We start from the raw sequence: 19,136 nt of genomic DNA on the forward strand, positions 1-19,136 counted from the left end.
TTTAACAGCTGACAGAAGACACAGTATTTGTGTTGTCATTTCTAACTCAAAGCCCAAATATATTTTTTTTGACACAGCCAAAGTATACCCCAAATGCTCTTTCCAGATTTTCACCATATCATATCCAGCTGCTTCCAGTTCGTGAAGTATTCCTTTGTGATCTAGATAGAATTTCTGAATTCTGGAAAGAGCTGTCCATGGAGCAGCATGGTACCCTTGAGCTGTGAAGGGCTGTGGAAGACAGGCCGCCGGGCGCTCGCTCCTGTTTTAGGGACTAACAGGGCCCGAGGAGAGTCAGGGGCTTCATTTGGCCTCACTCTACGTAAACTCTGGAGTAAACTTGTGCTTCACGGGCAGCATGGGAAATCCAGTTTTCCTTCAGGACAGAGCTGGTCACCAGACTCTTAAAATACACTTCCTGCCTGTTTGGTGAGTGCATCAGTGAGTATTTACCTTTCGGTTTCTCTTCCTTTGTATTACAGTGTCTTCTTTCTCAGTTCTGAGGGGTTTCAGCAAGCCGTGACTTTTTTTTTTTTTTTTTAACTTTCTTGTGTTCCCACTAGCTTCTTCTCATTTCCCACTTTCCTTCCTAAAGTTAAAGAGAGAGAAGGGACATTCTGCTTTTCCTGTAGTTAATCACTGGCTAGCCGAAGCTGGTGTGACAGTCACCTTCCATCCCCTTCCCTGCTTGGTCTGCTTACTCTGTAATCACTTTCCACGAAGTGAGCCAGCCTTAGCCCACGTGGGCTGGAGTTGCATGTCTGCCAGGAAGTTTCTGCATTGAAAAATTCTGTCATTTTTTTTTAAACTCCCGCCTCCCAGTGCTGGAGAGTGAACCTGGGGGGCCCATGCGTGCTATGGAACCTCTCTCTATAGACCAGGCTGGACTCAAACCCACAGAGATCAGCCTGTCTATGCCTCTCAAGTGCTGTGACTAAAGACATGTACCACTATGACTGGGTGGGGGTATATATAATAGATAATTTAAAAAAAAACTCAAAGTAACAGATGAACAGCCAGATAACAAGACTACACAGATACACAACTGGGAGAAAAATGGGATGTATTAAGAAGCATAAGATCCAATTTTTCCTTTCTTTCTTTCTTTTTTCTTTGTTTTTGAGACAAGGCTTCTCTGTGTAATAGCTGTGGCTGTCCTGGAACTCACTCTGTAGACCAGGCTGGCCTGGAACTGACAGAGATCACCTGCCCCTGCCTCTTGAGTGCTGAGATTAAAGGCGTGTGCCACCACCGCCTGGCCCATTTTCTTATTAACCGCAGATTATGATGTCTTGTAGAAAACATTTTAGAAATGGCCACTGGCCACTAGCTCTTTAAAGCACCGGGCAGCTGAGGAGGGTTGTGTTATGCAGTCCTGGAGAACAGAACTGTGCAGTCGGTGGCCTTGGTTATAGTGTTTGTAATGTATACAGTCGGTTGTAGCCCTGGCAGTGGGGAACTGCAGCTTGTGAGAAGCCAGCAATCTACTGCTTCTAGTATATATTATGGAAAGAGTCCCTAAAGTTTCTTATCTCCAGAATAGTTGCATTATATCTGACCAAGAATCATACGTCTTTGGGAAGAAAAGTAGTTCCGCAGAAAGACCATCTTTACAAACTGGGGTTGCCTGGGAGTAGTCTCGTCAGGAGCCTTGATAGACTGTGATGGCTGTACATTAACCGTGCAATGTCTTCTACTTCAGTTTTTATTTCCTTGTACATTTCTATTTGTGTGTGTGTGTGTGTGTGTGTGTGTGTGTGTGTGTGTGTGTGTACACACGTGCATGCACATACATGCATACCTCAGTGTGCATGTGGAGGTCTGAGGACAACCAGTGAGAGTTGGTTCTCTCCTTCCACCTATCCCATGGATAGTTCAGCTCCTCAGGCTGGATGGCAGGTGCTTTACCCGCTAAACTATCCTGCTGACCCCCTGTTCTCCTTTAGAAGATAAAGTTTCCAAATGAAGCTTGTACATATTAAACCCTGAGTACACAAAATGGAATCTGTAAATGTGAGAGGTCTAGTGGTCAGGTTTCTTTTGCATTGCTGTGGCAAAACACCCTGACCAAAAACAACTTAGGGGAGGAAAGGGTCTGTTGGGCTTTCAGTACTAGATGATAGTCCATCACTGAGGGAAGTCAAGGCAGGAACTCAAACCTGGGCCTGCTTGCTAGTCCACAGGACATTTCCTCCAGCCAAGGAACTCACTTCACTGTCAAGAAGGACAGCAGAAACCCTGGAGGACACTGCTCGTTGGCTGGTTCAGAACCTGGCTTGTAGTCAGTTAGCTTTTTTTATATAGTTCAGGCCCGTCTGCATAGAGATAACACTGTCCACAGTGGGATGTGCCTCTACATCAATAAACCAACAAGATAATCCCCCATAGGCATGCCCACGGGCCAATTCTTTTGTTGTGGCTCTCCACTCAGAAGAGTCTAGGCCACATCAAGTTGATAGTTAAAGCTAACCAGGAGAGTTAGGCACGTGTCAACACACAGAATGGATATTTAGAGGATTATTAGAAGAGAGGTCTCTATTCAAAAGAAAAAAGTGGGTGCCGCTGTTCTTTCTCGTTTCCTTTGTGTTATTTATGAGTGAGTTTCTTTGCATCTGCATCCAAAAATGTGTATTTAACTCTTACTTGTGTTTTCTCCTTATTCTAGAAGCCTCCCCAGCTTTCTGAGGATGCTAACCAGCTGAGAAACAAGGGAGACAGCTGTGGTGACATTCGCCTGGAGCCTGCTGCCACCTCCCTCTCCCCAGATCACAAAAACATGGAAATTGAGGTGTCTGTGACAGAATGTAAAAGTGTACCCGGAATCACCTCTACCCCCCATTCCAAGGACCACTCCTCCTCTTTTTATTCGCCCTCACACAATGGCCTCCTCACTGATCACCATGAGTCCTTAGATAATGATGTCGCCCGAGAGATCCAATATCTAGACGAGGTGCTGGAGGCCAACTGCTGTGACTCTTCTGTGGATGGAACTTACAACGGAATCTCCTCCCCAGAGCCTGGTGCAGCCATACTGGTGAGCAGCCTGGGCTCACCTGCCTATAGACCTGCCCACTCAGCTACCGAGGCAGAACCCACTGAGGAAGCATCTGGCAGGCAGGTGCCTCCTCACATTGAGCTCAGTAGAAGCCCTTCTGACACCATGGCTGAAGGAGAAAGAGCCAATGGACACTCCACTGACCAGCCCCAGGGCATGCTGGGGGATGGCCTGCAGGCGCCTGCCAGCCCCAGCTCCTCCACCAGCTCCCACTGCTCCTCCCGAGATGGGGAGTTCACGCTCACCACGCTGAAGAAGGAGGCCAAGTTTGAGCTGCGTGCCTTCCACGAGGACAAGAAACCCTCCAAACTCTTTGAGGAGGACGAGCGCGAGAAGGAGCAGTTCTGCGTGCGCAAAGTGAGGCCCTCCGAAGAGATGCTGGAGCTGGAGAAGGAGCGGAGGGAGCTCATTCGGAGTCAGGCTGTGAAGAAGAATCCTGGCATTGCCGCCAAGTGGTGGAATCCCCCCCAGGAAAAAACTATTGAGGAACAGCTGGATGAGGAACATCTGGAGTCCCACAGAAAGTACAAGGAGCGTAAAGAGAGAAGGGCACAGCAGGAACAGCTACAGTTGCAGCAGCAGCTGCAGCAGCAGCAACAGCTGCAGCTGCAGCAGCAACAGCAGCAGCAACTGCCCCTGCCCCAGCTCTGCACAGCCCCAGCTTCTCACGAACATCTAGATGGCATTGAACACATCAAGGAGGATGTCGTCACTGAGCAGATTGACTTCTCTGCTGCACGCAAGCAGTTCCAGCTGATGGAGAACTCCAGGCAAACGTTGGCCAAGGGCCAAAGCACACCAAGGCTGTTCTCCATCAAGCCTTTCTACAAACCCCTTGGATCCATCAACTCAGACAAGCCACCAACTATCCTGCGGCCACCTACTGTCGGGGGACCTTCAGAAGACAGTAGCACACTGGCAGCCAAGGGGCAGAAAGTGTCCTGTGTATCTGAGAGCCAGTCTGCAGGAGCAGGCCCGGGTAGCACTGCCACTCAGGGAAAGGAAGGGCCATACAGTGAGCCTTCCAAACGTGGGCCCTTGTCTAAACTATGGGCAGAGGATGGAGAGTTCACGAGTGCCCGGGCCGTTCTTACTGTCGTCAAGGATGAAGATCACGGGATTTTGGACCAGTTTTCAAGATCCGTCAATGTATCTTTGACCCAAGAGGAGCTAGACTCAGGTTTGGATGAGTTGTCAGTGAGGTCTCAGGACACCACTGTCCTGGAGACTCTGTCCAATGACTTCAGCATGGACAACATCAGTGACAGTGGGGCTTCCAACGAGACGCCCAACGCCCTTCAGGAAAACTCGCTGGCTGATTTCTCTCTGCCTCAGACTCCCCAAACAGACAACCCCTCAGAGGGTCGAGAAGGGGTCTCCAAGTCATTCAGCGACCATGGTTTCTGTTCCCCCTCCTCCACCCTGGGAGATTCCCCATCAGTTGATGACCCCTTGGAATACCAGGCTGGGCTCCTGGTGCAGAATGCCATTCAACAAGCCATAGCTGAGCAGGTGGATAAGGCTGAGCCACACTCCAGTAAGGACGGCTCGGAACAGCAGGGACCTGAAGCAACCGCCCAGGAAGCCGAAAGCCAGGCTTCCGCCTCCGAGAAACCCCAGAGCATGTTTGCGCCACCTCAGGTGTCCTCTCCCGTTCAAGAGAAAAGGGATGTATTACCAAAGATCCTCCCCGTGGAGGACAGGGCACTCAGGGAAAAGAGGCCCTCGCAGCCGCCAACAGCTGTGCAGCCCAGTGGGCCGGTCACCATGGAAGAGAGCAGGCCGGAAGGAGGCTATTTCAGCAAGTACTCAGAGGCAGCCGAGCTGAGAAGCACAGCCTCCCTCCTGGCTACTCAAGAGTCTGACGTCATGGTCGGGCCCTTCAAACTGAGGTCGAGGAAGCAGCGGACTTTGTCCATGATCGAGGAAGAGATCCGAGCCGCCCAGGAAAGGGAAGAGGAGCTGAAGCGGCAGAGGCAAGTGGCGCAGAGCGTCCCGAGCCCCAGGGCCAAGAACGCCCCGTCGCTGCCTTCCAGAACCGCCTGCTACAAGACTGCTCCAGGTGAGTGACAGCCACATCCTGTGCCCAGGTGTCACACAGAGCGCCTGCTGCTTACACGGTTCTGTGGGGAGCCCCCACTGTGCCTGTGGCAGGGGGATTTCAGCAACAGAGGTGTTAGGGTGTCCACTGCAAGGATGCCAAGCTGAGGCGGTGGTTGCTGTTTCTCAGTGGATACCAGGGGCTCCTTGCCTCTCAGTCTGCCTTGTCTTGATTTATTGTATAGATTCTTTTATTCCCCCACCACCACCAGAGGGCTGCTTCTTGGCCGAGTGTGGTAGAATGGGCCCGTGTGCCGTCTGTGTCTTCAAGTCAGTAACGGGACCTTCAAAAGCTAATTTAGGAGAATGTATTCCACCAACCCCTTTTGGGATGCCGGCTTTCTTCCCGGCAGTGACTCGGGGTTGCAGACTGCAGATATTCTGTTCATCTTCTTGCGGTTGGGTTTGGCTTTCTTTATGTGATCACAGCCAGTTACAACCCGGCAATGACAGACTGCATATAAGGCAGTGATCCCATAAGACACCACCCAGTGTGACAGTATAACCATCTTGGTTTCTAAGTTTTCTCTGTGATGCTCACACCGTGAGATGACCTAACAGTGTCTTCCTCAGACACTTTCTCAGGATGGTTCCCCAACCTCCCAAGCTCAGACTATACACGTGCACACACTGAAATCAGGATATTTCCATCCATTCTTGTCCATTTAGAAGAGTGAAGTTACCACAAGCAAAAGGGCCACATTTAATCTCCTTTTGTTGTCTGGGCAGCCCCTTTCTTGAATGGTTGGCATAGATGGCTGGTATCAATTAGGGCAATGCTGTGGATGCCACTGTGGCTAACAATGTGACCAGAAGCTTTTGTTTCCCATGTGGATATGATAGCGATTGGGGGTCTGCTCATCTTATCTTAGAGATGTGCTTCTCTGGGTGTGGTCAAAGCTAGTCCCTGCATTGTTATGGTTCATGCTGAGATAAATGCAGACCTTAGAAGAAAGCATCCTGAAATCCAAGTGTGGGATTGCGTGTTGTACAGTGGACTTATGGGGAAACTGGTCCTTCATCAAAGACAGTTTAAGAAACACAGCCTTAAAGTATAATTACTGTTTAACTTGGATCATTGAGATCTAAGTTCCTTCATATTGACACTTGACCTCCATCAAATCTACAGTGGCACAGGATCACTCTTTATATCTAACTTTTAAATTCTGAGGTAATCTCAAACCTAAAGGAGAGTTCTCAAGAAAAGTATTCTGGGCTGTTTGAGAGTCACTTGGCACCACAATGCCCTTCTGCCCAAGTTTTGTAGCACACCCCTTGCATTGGGTTTCTTCGATGCTTCCATATGATTACGTTTCACCTTTCGTAGGGGAAGGACCACCAAATTGATGCTGCATCCTCACAGTGTCTAAGCAAGTTGCACATGGTATTAACTCGTTCCAGAATGGGCAGATCTTAGCTTTGACCGTTCAATATTACTTTTGATCACTTGATTAAGGAGTGTTTGTAAGGCTTCTCACAGAGAAACTAGGCTTTCCTTTTGTAATTAATATGTATTTTGTTTAGACACATTTGACTCTGGATTTTTTATCCTACTTCTTATCAGACTTGAAGTCTAAGATTTATGTACATCAGTATGGTGTCATGGAATCCCATTACATTCACTAATTTGGTATCATTCGTCTTGCTATTTTTATCCTAATTTTGTTTAGTTGTAGCTGTGGGAATCCCCTCCAGGCCACTTTCTTGTCTTTTTGAGAAGCGGTTGTTCTTCGAGCATTGCCTTTCTTCTAGTGATTGCTCAATGCTCCACTTTATCCTGTGCTTGCCTGGTCTTGAAATCAGTCTTAGAGCAAAGAGGGTTTCTTCTCTTACTGAGGAATAGGATGTATACTTCAAGATCGACATGCACATTAATGTTGGATTATTAGTGGTCATGGGCAGCCTCAATGGACACAATCGGAGGTTAAACATCTATCTGTATGTCTATCTTATTTATTCATCTGTCATCTATCTATCCATCCATCCATCTATCTATCTATCTATCTATCTATCTATCTATCTATCTATCTATCTATCCATCCATCCATCCATCCATCCACCCACCCACCCACCCACCCACCCACCCATCCATCCATCCATCCATCCATCCATCCATCTATCTATCTATCTATCTATCTATCTATCTATCTATCTATCTATATCTAGGAAACCATGGGTTAATGTAGATCTTTTTTAAAAAATTGGTGAGAGAAGCCGGGCGGTGGTGGCACACGCCTTTAATCCCAGCACTCGGGAGGCAGAGCCAGGCGGATCTCTGTGAGTTCGAGGCCAGCCTGGGCTACCAAGTGAGTTCCAGGAAAGGCGCAAAGCTACACAGAGAAACCCTGTCTCGAAAAACGGAAAAAAAAAAAAAAATTGGAGAGAGAGAGAGAGAGAGAGAGAGAGAGAGAGACCAAGTGTGCTTATGTCATAGTGTGCATTTGGAGATTAGTAGATACTTTCAGAAATCAATTCTCATCTTCCACCTTGTTGAGCAGGCCCTTGTTCCTGCACCCGGGCTGTGTACCCCAGCCAGCCAGTCTACAGTCTTCCCTGTGATTCTCCCATCTCTGCCTCAGACTCTCACTGTAGGGGCATGGGAATACAAGTGTGCAATACCGCATCTAGCTTTTCACTCAGGTTCTTGGGGTCCAAACTCGGATTGTCAGGGGTGCATGATGAGTAAAGTTACTCACCCAGGGATCTTTTAATTCTGATTTAACAGAGTTATTCACACTTGTCATAAGGAATTCTTCCCTGGGGAGACAAACAATTTCCACTCCCTCTTTATAAGCTCCCAAGGTCACCCATGAGTTTGTTGAGCTTATTTACAGAGCAGGGGTGCAGGGTCACTTACAGGAGCATATTGACCCCAAAGCTGCCACACTGAATGAAGTCTTTGCCTCGCTTGGATGATAGCTTCCCCATAGCTGCGTAAATGGAGCTCCTCCTTTGGTTAGCCTTCCCCAGCCTATGTATTCTAGAGACTCCTGAGGCTTGGAGGCTGTGTGCAGAACTGCATACAAATGCCTGGGAGGGGCAAGAGGGAGCACTGGGAAGCTCAGGTGAGAATTCAGTGCCCCTCCCCACCCCCTCTTTCTCTGAGCAAACAGTCAACATACCCACTGGTGATGGTCTTCTGCAAGCAGGTCCAGCTTGTGTGATGCAGGTGGCGGGTGTTTTGTTTAAAGGACCATGTTCTACAAAACACTTCTTCCCTTTCCAGAGTTACAGCTTCCTTCTCCGTATTTTCAACTTCTGTTGTCATCGATGTCATTTGTGTGAGCTCTCTAGCCACACTGTGGAACCACACTCCTGTTTTCTTCATTCAGTTAAGTACTAGTATTAATTTCTAGGTGATTACCATTGTCTGCCCCCCCCCCCATTCTATTTACCTTTCTTGGTAAAGAGACCCTATCTGTGTCACTGCTGTCCCTTGTCCACCTTGGTCTGACTCACAGTGGCTCCTCCCACCTTCTGCAGGCATCATATTCTTTTTTGAGCACCACCTTATGACTCTTGGACTGAGTTGTTCAGGAAGGAAAGGGAAGGGAGGTGGGGGAGGAAGAGTACAGAGATTTCCTTGATGGGTTTTTAATTCCTTCTGGTCCCAGGCCAGGGCCAGCTGAGTGCTTAAGGCAAGAAAACTGTCGGGGAAAGTTTTTGTTAGTGGTTAGCCACAAGAACTTGGCTTTTCCTGACAATTCTCAATTGTCAAGTTCACTTGTAATTGTTTTGGCCTGAGAGCTGGCTTGATGTGGATGGCAGTTGAGCATCCTGTCCTGGAGAAAAGTCTTTGTACCTCTTGACTTCAGCCCCAGCTTGGGAGCTACTGCACAAGCAAGTGATGGTGATACCCAGAAGTTGGCAGCCTCGCTGACCGAGGAACAGTCTGTGAGCGTCTTGGTTCCTTCTGCTTACATGGAAGGCAGGTACCATGGTTCCCTCCCAACCACCAGTTACAACCTACTCTGCCTAACACCGCCCCCCCCCATTGCATTATTTCATTATAAAACCTTTTCTAAAGTCCATATAGTTGATGGACAATTTGGACTATTTGGTCCACTATAACAAAACACCTTGGGCTGAGTAACTTATAAACAATAGAAATTTATTTCTTACAACTTTATAGACTGGGATGTCCAAGATTAAAGTGCTAGCAAGGACCCATATCCTGGTTTGTAGATGGAACCCCCTCTTGATGCCCTCAGATGGTGGGAAAGAGGAAGACAGCTAGGTCCCTGGGGCCTCTTTCATAAGGACATTAATCCTATACATGTTGACTCAGTCCATCACTTCCCCAAGGCTCCCTCCTAAAAGCAAACATTGGTACCTACATTTCAATGGAGGCATGGGGTTCCCAAATAGCAGACCATGGCAGGGGGTATTTTGGATTCTCCACTCAGTCTCTCAATGACATCTCCCACCATATTGACCTCAACTTTCCTTCTGCTGCATGAACAGTTGTTCTACGTGAGGACATGACATGCTGCTATTTGTCTGGATCCCCTACCCGATGTGCTTGTCAGGCTTCCCTACTAAGATTGGGCTTCCCTACAAGAAGCCAGGGTTCCCAGTGTGTTTGCCCCTTGACCCACAGCAACCTGGTCCCGGTTTCTCTAGAACCTTCTTCTGTGTGGATGCTGATCTCCTTCTCCATGTCTTATCCACACAGCATTCATTTTAGTCCCTTTAAGAAGACAGTAATTGTCAGGTATGATACCCACCTTTAATCTTAATACTCAGGAGGCAGTAGCAGGAGGATCTCTATGAGTTCAAGATCAGCCTGGTCTACAGAGTGAGTTCTGGGATAGTCAGAGCTATGCTATGTAGAAAGATCCCATCTCAAAAAACAAACAAACAAACAAAAGGGCCAGGCAGTGGTGGTATACACCTTTAATCCCAGTATTCAGGAGGCAGAGGCAGGCAGATCTCTGTGAGTTCAAGGCCAGCCTGGTCTACAGAGTGAGTTCTAGGACAGCCAGGGCTGTTACACAAAGAAACCCTGTCTCAAAAAACAAACAAACAAACAAACAAATAAGACAGTGATTTATCTGAGTGTGTTCTGCCTTCTGGCCTGGTCTTGTTATAGCGTGATGCACACAGACCCCCGTTCCTTCATATTTATATCCGGAATATGCAGGAAAGATACTTCTGCTTCCTAGAATTACAGCACGGAGAGAGGAACCAACATGTAAGTGAATAAAAATTCACTTTTCTTTCTTTCTGTGCCTGGAAACCTCTGGAGTACTGCTTGACCAGAAGGAAGCTGACACATTACTCTGGCAATTTGTGGGTTAGGACTTCTGGCTCTAATATGGGTTTTTAATGAATGAAAGATTGCTACGTTTCTTCTGCACCGCTTCATGTTTCCTGCCAGAAGTGACTCAGTTGGTTTTCTGTGTGATTCAGATCAGATTAATGATATTAGGTGATGAAAAAATAGTGACTTATTCCTTATCTGGTAGAAATCATGCTGGCCACATGCTGAATCCTAAGACCATAAGCAGATGAAATCCACTGAGAACGGGTGTGCTAGAGAAAGAGATGTACAAGTTCTTCCCACTGTTAGCTAAAAAACAAACAAACAAACAAACAAAAACAACTCCATCTGCTAAATATTGAAAAGATGTTTGGAAGGTGTTTTCCAGTCCTACTCTCCTTCAAAAGAGAGTGGTCAAGGCCTATATTTCCATCTGCTTGGGAGGCTGAGGCAGGGGGTCTCATGTTCAAAGCCGGTCTGTGCTAGAGTGAGCTGAAGGCTGGTTTAGGCAGCTTAACAAGATCCTTTCTCAGAATAAATAAGGAAAGGGCTGGGGGAGTTCAGTGGTAGAGCACTTGCCTAGCATGCACGAGGCCATAGGTTCAATCCCCACACCTCAAAAAGGAGAGAAAGAAAGGAGAAGAAAAAAAGAAGCCCCTTGATAGGTGTATGAGCCGGATTTAAAGGGGAAACCCATACGTTAGGGTAAAATACCCTTGAGGAGAGAATGGGGTGTGCGTACCCAAACATCTTTAAAAACTCAAGTGATAATTAAGGGCCCCTCCAAGTCTTTGCATATTGTGGAGGCCAACAGACAGTTCTCAGTGCCTGTATCCATGATTAGGTGCCTGGCTTTCACTTCTAGGTTCTAAGAATGCGGGGGAAATTCAGGGAGGTGATGAGCAACTTTGTTTTCTTATAGTTCAGTTTTCACACCAGATATTGACTTGATGCAGCAAGCTGGATGGTTTTCAAGGTGAAGTGGTACATTATGGGGAGTGGTTAAAAAAAAAAAAAAGTAGATGTGACCATTGAGCCCTACTGCTTGGAGTACTCTTAATAGTAGGATGATAGGATCATTATACACCTTACATAAAATGAGATGTAGACAGGCTTAGTGATGTATGTCTGAAATTCTAACGCTCAGGAGGCTGAGATGGGAAGATCACTGGGTCAGCCTGAACAACATAGTAAGAACTTGTCTCAACATGCACCCCCACCCAAAGAAAAATTTAGAGGGAACATTGTTGTCAGTTTGGATTATAGTTCCGCATGTATTGATCATTACTTTAATATAGAAAGTATTAACTGGATTGTTACCTCTTCTTTTTTATTATCTTCAAATATAAAGGAAAATTGTAGGCAGAAAAAAAGTACTGATGAATGTTAGAATGGTACCTATGCAGTGGAGCCCTGTGGCTTGTTCTGTGCTAAAAGAGCCAGAGGAGGCCAAGCTTCATTGCCCCACTAGCAGCTGCTGGGGGGATTCTTCTAGACTGTAAGTGGAAGAAGGCTCTCCACCAGGAAATAGGGCAAGCCCAGTTTAGACAGCTCAGAGACGTCCAGCTGGCTGTGTGAAGCAGCATAAGCTTTATGTGGAATGTCCAGCAGGTGCTTGGCGTCCATTGCTCTGTTTCCTGAACATTCTTTGCCGAGTAAATCTAATCATGTTAGCTGCAACTTAACAAGACCTTAAAGCAGTATGCAATATTAGTTACTTCAAGTTACTTCATTCATATTTTCTCATGTGTCACTTACTCCTCCCAGCAGCCCTTTATGATACCAATGATATGAAGAGATGAGGCTATATGCACAGATGTGTACATATGGATGTGTGCACACACACACATACAATAAACTTTTTTTTTTTTTTTTAGCCAAAGTCTTACTCTTAGTTCAGGCTGCCCTGGAATTCTAACTCTCTCTCTCTCTCTCTCTCTCTCTCTCTCTCTCTCTCTCTCTCTGTCTCTCTTATCTATCTATCTATCTATCTATCTATCTATCTATCTATCTATCTATCTATCTAAAGTCTTACTCTTAGTTCAGGCTGCCCTGGATCTCTCTCTCTCTCTCTCTCTCTCTCTCTCTCTCTCTCTCTCTCTCTCTCTCTCTCTCTCTCTCTCTCACACACACACACACACACACACATCTATCTATCTATCTATCTATCTATCTATCTATCTATCTAATCTATCTATCTATATCTGTCTATCTATATTCATCCATTCATCTATCTATGTAGTTCTAGGCTATCAATGGCCTATGTGTGTGTGGTTTGCCGGCAGAGGTGAAGCAAAGCTACCCTGGTGACTTGGATGGCTTGTTGGTGTTTTCAGAACTGAATGTCAATGCCCTAGTTACAAATAGGCTAAATTGCTGGCACTATCCAAAGATTTAGGCAGATGGGGGCATGTTAGCTGTCTAGACTGGTTGCCTTGTGAGTTTTCTCTGCCACTTCATTTCCCAGGAAGACGCTTAGCCAAAGTTGGGTGCATACCCCAAATCTACAAAAGAACTGGATTAATCTGAATGTGAGCCGGGATTAGTTTTCATTCTTTTGACTGAACACATTTGGTGTCATGAGATTGGAGTCAATGACATTTGGTCACTGATAGTCCTGGAGCGTAACGACTGCCTTCTGTGTTCTCTGTCCCTTTGAACTTCCCTGTATTTCACTGATCTGAAGCCAGCAAATATCTTCCTTTATAAAGTACCTACCATTTTAAAAGAAATCGATAATAAGCAAGGGCCACACGAGTGCAATGTTATTTTTGGACATCACTCTCAAAGGTTTTGAAAAGGGTAACTATCATGCTCAAACCTGTCGTTCTCGATTCTGAGAAGGGATTAGACTCCAGGCTATCCTCTGTGGCAAGCCTGTGCGTCGCCATGGTTTTCAGATAACACCATTTTGAAGACAGCAAACCCTCCACTTCAGTTTAATTCCCTCCTGTGGACGCCAGTTCTTCCATTTTCAAGTTGTGTTAGCTCTTTTGCTGACTGACCCTGGGTATCTATCTGCCTTGCCTCCTGGTTGGGCTCCTACCTGGTGGGAGGCACCACATGGGGTCCTCATTACTAACACTGTGCATGGCTACTCAGTGCTCTGGGAATTAAGGCAACTTTTTCCCAGGGATTGGACTCAGCCACATACAAGGAAAAGTCTACAGTCTGAATCTTACAAAGAGGAAGTGAATCAAAAGGCCTAATTCTTGCAAGATCCCTGTTGAGAAATGTGAGCTAATCAAAGCCAGCTTGGGAGCAGGATGTCCCGACCCGTGACTGCTGGAGCCTGGACAGGATATGACTGCGACTCTTACTAGTCTTGTGTGCTTCCCAAGGAGATTGGCATTTCAGATGCATTTGATCTTTGTGAATAAGCCTCTACTGAGGAGACTGGGGGAGGGAGGGAGGCAGGAAGAAAAAGTGCCAGAGAAACCCAAAGAACCCATCTGCAGTCTACGTAATGCTCCTTTGCTTCTTTTGGCCTTGAAGGAGAAGGTGGACATTTCCCAAAATTTGTATGCATCTGGCATCAGGTCTCCTGGACAACACCAGTCTCTTTCTTATTTCCCATTATTCAAACATAAAGTCATATATTATACAAAAGAACCAGTCAAGGAAGATAGGTGCTTTAAATGAGTTAGTTACTTCTCTGGAGTCACATCTGAAGTTCAGTTGCTCACTAGCGGTGTGAATACTTCATTTCACTTCTACAAACCTGTTTCCTCATCAATAAAAATGGGAACAATATAGTAACAACCTTACCAAAAATGTAAGACAGTGTCTTCTACATAAATCCCCAAGAATCGGGATTACTGGACTGGAGAGGTGGCTTAATGGTGGAGAACGCTTGTTGCTCTTTTGGATGACCTTGGTTTGGTTCCCAGTGCTCACTCACATGTTGGATCACAGCCATTCAGCTCCAGTTCAAGGGGATCAAAACCCCATTTCTGATCTCTGCAGGTACCAGGCATGTACGTGTTGTGCATAAATACATGCAGCCAAAACTCTCATACACATAAGATAAATAAATCTTTAGAATTATTTTTTAAGGCTTATTACTGTTGATTTATGGTTGCTGCCAGGCTTTAAGAAAAGGCCTAGAGACGCCAACAGAGCCACCGATGAGCTGTTCTTTTAACCTTGAGTTAAATACCTGAACGTGCTTTATGAAGTCACTTCCTTTTCCAGCTGAGAACTTCCTTAGAATTAAGGGAAGGAGTTTTCCATAACTATGTCAAAAACCAAAGAATGACAGTCCATGCTAAAATGTCCTCGGTGACAGTAAATTTATCCATGATAGCATAAAAACATTCCCTACCTCTTTAAGAGAGAATCTCAGAACACACAACACCTTTAATCCCAGCACTCTCGAGGCAGGTCTCGGAGGCTTGCCCGGGCTACCAAGGCAAGTCTACCAAGGGCAGCCAAGGCTACACAGAGAAACCCTATGCTAGGAGTAAAAGTGTGTACCGCCACCACCCCAGCTACATTTCTGTTTTCTAATGGCATCTTAAACCAATCATCTTCTTCAGAGAGACAGAGCTCCTCCCTCCTAGGGTTCCATCTCCCTTCCAGCAAGGCTCACAGAGTAGCCCCAGAGTCAGCAGTTCCTCACCCCCCACCCCAACTTACTTTGAAGCAACCATAGTTGACAGTTCTTCAGACTTATTCCACCTTCCAGGGTGTTTCTTATTCCTGACTCTGTTTATGATCTAAAGTTCCTGTCAACCCATTCTCCACGGGGGCCTTCAAAGGAAGAGATGAAAGAAGGAAGATATGCTCATGGCGTGGGGGTCACAGCAGGAGCCACACAAGCCCATGTATTTGGGGGGCTGCTGATGAGCAGGTCACTCATTCACTGAGAAGAAAGGAAGTGGAAACTGCAGCTCTGGGCTCTCTGGGGACTTGTGAGTGGCCTTAGAAGCTTGGGACTCACCCCCAAGCTGTGTGAAGAAAAGCCGCCCTTGACAGGCGCAGGCCAAGGCACGTCATCTGGTGGGTGTTTTTGTTCAGTTTGGTTTGGTTTTTTTAAAATTTGAGTGGGTGATAGCTTTTTCTCTTGAGAAGTGTTAGAAACAAAGGATCTTTGAGTTATGACCACAGACTCCCCAGATAGGGTGCCATAATCACCCAGATTCAAACTTGGTTTACATATTCAGACAACACTATCTAAACTCCTGGAGTCTGCATCCCAGGCTTTCTAGAAGTGAGGGATGGTCCCGAGGAAGACTTAAGTTGGTTAGGGATGACATGCTGTGTCCCAGTAGACACAGCCTTCCCTGCCTTCTGTGAGTGGGAGGAATTACAGATTCTTTTCTCTGCCCCCTGTCAGTGCAGCCTACCCAAGGGAAACCCCGAAGCACAACCAAGCACAGAGGTCTTCTCTGGACCAGAAAATGCTTTAACTATTTCTGGTACTTAGATAGGAAACACATTCAGACTTCCTGGTTGTCTTTGCCTCTCTGTCTGTCTTGGGAGACAGCATTGGCTAGTTCAAAGGGAAATTCTAGCGCCCTTCACTTCTCAGCCTGCCTCTATACTGCAGCTGTGAGTTCTGACATTTGTAAGCTCATTGCGTGTGTGAAGGTTAAAGTGGGCAGGCTGATCCATCTATTGCTGCACGAACTAATTATATTTAAAACAAATATTTCCAAGCTGAGTGGGATGGAACACCTTTGTAATTCCAGCACTTGAGAGGTGGAAACGAGAATCAGGAGTTTGAGACTAGCCTGGGCTATATGAGACTCTTAAAAAAAGAGAGAGAGAAAAAAAAGAAATCTGGTTTATTTTATATTTTAAATTCATTTGTGCTGAGGCAGATGCATTTGGGGAGGCTGAGGCAGGAGGATCACCATGTATGGCTGAAAAATGGGGACATGGCTACTCCAAGGTATGGTTGAGGAGAGGGTTATTAATTGTAGATATGAGGGAGAGGCATCTGGAAGAGTCCAGATTGAACATGGTCATTAGACTGGAGTGGGCCATGGGGAGAGAGAGAGAGAGAGAGAGAGAGAGAGAGAGAGAGAGAGAGAGGAGAGAGGGCAAGCAGGGCAAGAGAGATCCAGGAGCAGAGCCAGCCAAGAACCAAGAGAGCAAGCGACCCTTGGTCCAAATGGCTGAGTTATATAGGGATCAGAAGCTGAGGGACCACAAGCGAAAGCCCCACCCCTCGGAGGGGGAGTTTTAGGGAAGGGGGCCAGGTGAGAAGTGCTAGGTGGAGCCACAGGTACCAAGTGAGACTTGTCCCAGCTTTCTTGACCTAACAATGGCAATATAATCACAGGTTTCAGAGATCAGGGCTTGGCCCTCCTTAGGGAGGCTGTTCTGCTGCTGACCAGACAGTACTGTTCATCTGGTGCTGACTGATTTTGAGCCCCATGTCTTTCATGTTTACCACAGCTAATGACTGGGGAAGTAGTACTTGAGTCTAGGCAGACTGGGGATGGAGCCCAGGGTCTCACACACGGTAAGCAAACACTCCGCCACTGAAGCTACATACCCAGCACCCTCCTCCTTTTTTTTTGATAAATTCTCACTATATTAGTCCAGGCTGGCCTTGAACTTGAGAGCTTCCTGCTTCTCCTTCCCTAACGATAGGATTACAAGAATTTACCACCACACCCAACTTACTCTCAGTAAATTGGCTTTTGTGGCCTTCCTTTCCTTATTTCCCCTTAGCTGTTCCTCTAAATTCATGGCTAAAACATGATTGGTAGTGACTAAATAATACTCCGTTACTCAATGAGACCAGTATAATTGTTCTTCCACAGGTAAATAAATTGGTTTAAACATGAAAAAACAAAAAAACAAAAGAGGAAATTCTGGTACACAGCTTTATGCCTTTGCTTAGATATTAGCTGAACCTGTGCCAAGTCTTGTCTTGGAGTTGGTCAGCTAGTATACATTAGAGAATTGTATTTCATGAGATATTAATAGGATTTTCCTTCTGATATTAATAGGAATTCCGTGAAGCAGGGTTCTCCTGTTAAATGAATTTGAGTGATCTGTACTCCCACTCATGGATTAGAGGTTCACAGCCATATCAACACAAAAACTAGAAGTCTTCTCATAAAGGCTCTCCCACACACCAACACACCTTTTAAATTATTTATTACATTTATTTATTGCATTTATTTATTTGTATATATGTCTATATACTGTCTTAGTTACGGTTTCTATTGCTGTGAAGAGACACCAGGACTAAGGCAACTCCCCCCCCCCCCCCCCCCCCCCCCGCCAGTGCCGTTTATTGAAGGAGGGAGGAAGTCTTAAATACAGGCTTACAGCACAATGGGAGAACCCCAGAAGTTCACTACTGATGTTTTACAATCTTGCATCTAAACTGTTTAAGGCCCATTATTCAGGACACACAGACAAGGAACTTCCCTTAAGCATTCAGGAGGGTGGAACCTGGCAGGGAATTAGCATAGGGAGGATATTAAGGTCAAGGTCAGCAAGCAAGGCAATAGTTACCCAAAACGGGGGCCAGGGCCCTACAGGTCCCCCTTTTACTAGAAAATGAGCTTCTGACTTAGGTTATGTGGGACGTCAGCAGGTCACTTTACCCATCATGGAGACGCCTGCCCAGGCCACACAGGCGCTCTGACTTAGGTTGATGAGCACCCCCTAGGTATTACCCGTCTCTGAATACTCATTATTATACAGGCTCAGTCGTGTGTGAGCTGCACAGTTAACTGTTGCCAAAGATCTCAAAGTGGTTCTGGGCTTGCAATCTGTGTGTTTGACAGAGAAAAGACCAACAGAAGTCCTAAACCACCCATAGCCAGTAGGCTAAAGGCAACTGAGCCATTCCCTTCCTTAACGAGCCTTATTGCAAATTGGAGTCCTTGTAAGATGGTATCCCAAAAGCAAATGAATCTTGAGTTTATAAATTTATAGTTTTCAAAGCCAATTGAACTGTGTATAACTATTGAATTAAATTATTATGCCCAATAGAATGAAAAACTAATTAACTGTGGTAGCTACTTTTGCTGCCAGGGTCTCCAATGTGCTAGCTGTAGTAACCAATTATGAAATGGTAATCCCAGAAATAGTAGCAGCGGTGGCTGCCACTGCTATAACAGCAACAATGGCAGCAGCGATGTCAAATTCTCTTCTGGAGCGTGTGGGCATCCACTGGCATGGATACAACTCTAGGAACACGAACTGCCAAGGCCCATTTTTCTTGATCCCAGCACAACTTAAACTGGTAGCTCTCCAAAAGAACAACTAAGAACCATAAAGAAAAAACAGGCAGCTTACAAGGAGCATAACTAATGGTCTCATAATGGCTACATTAAGGTTCATAAATTTTAAGGTATCTTCAAAGGGGGTTAAGTGAATTTCAGGAGGCCAATAAATGTGGCAACTCTTATTAAAAAAAAAAATTAGGGGCTGGGGAGATGGCTCAGTGGTTAAGGGCACTGGCTACTCTTCCAGAGGTCCTGAGTTCAATCCCCAACACCCACATGGCAGCTAACAACTGTCTGTAACTCCAAGATCTGACACCCTCACACAGATATACATGCAGGCAAAACACCAATGTATATAAAAGAACAATAAATAAATTAAAAGAAATTTAATTGGTGGCTTGCTTACACTTTCAGATGTTTAATCCATTATCATGGCAGGAAGCATGGCTGCAGGCAGGCAGATGCTGGAGCAGTAGCTGAGAGCCACAATCTGATTGACAGGCCTAGAGAAAGACCATGG

At 46.0% G+C, this 19,136-nt stretch overlaps 1 protein-coding gene across 7 annotated transcripts in view; it reads left to right on the forward strand.

Annotated features, from left to right (window-relative positions):
- Palm2akap2 (PALM2 and AKAP2 fusion) overlaps positions 1–19,136 on the forward strand; it is a 339,394-nt gene that overhangs the window by 303,940 nt on the left and 16,318 nt on the right. For all 7 annotated transcript variants that reach the window (XM_059254391.1, XM_059254389.1, XM_059254390.1 and 4 more), the window contains one exon: positions 2,666–5,117. In XM_059254391.1, coding sequence (XP_059110374.1) covers positions 2,666–5,117 — 2,452 coding nt within the window. The remainder of the gene's footprint in view (positions 1–2,665; positions 5,118–19,136) is intronic.

This window comes from Peromyscus eremicus, chromosome 2 (assembly GCF_949786415.1).
Source record: "Peromyscus eremicus chromosome 2, PerEre_H2_v1, whole genome shotgun sequence".
NCBI lineage: Eukaryota > Metazoa > Chordata > Mammalia > Rodentia > Cricetidae > Peromyscus > Peromyscus eremicus.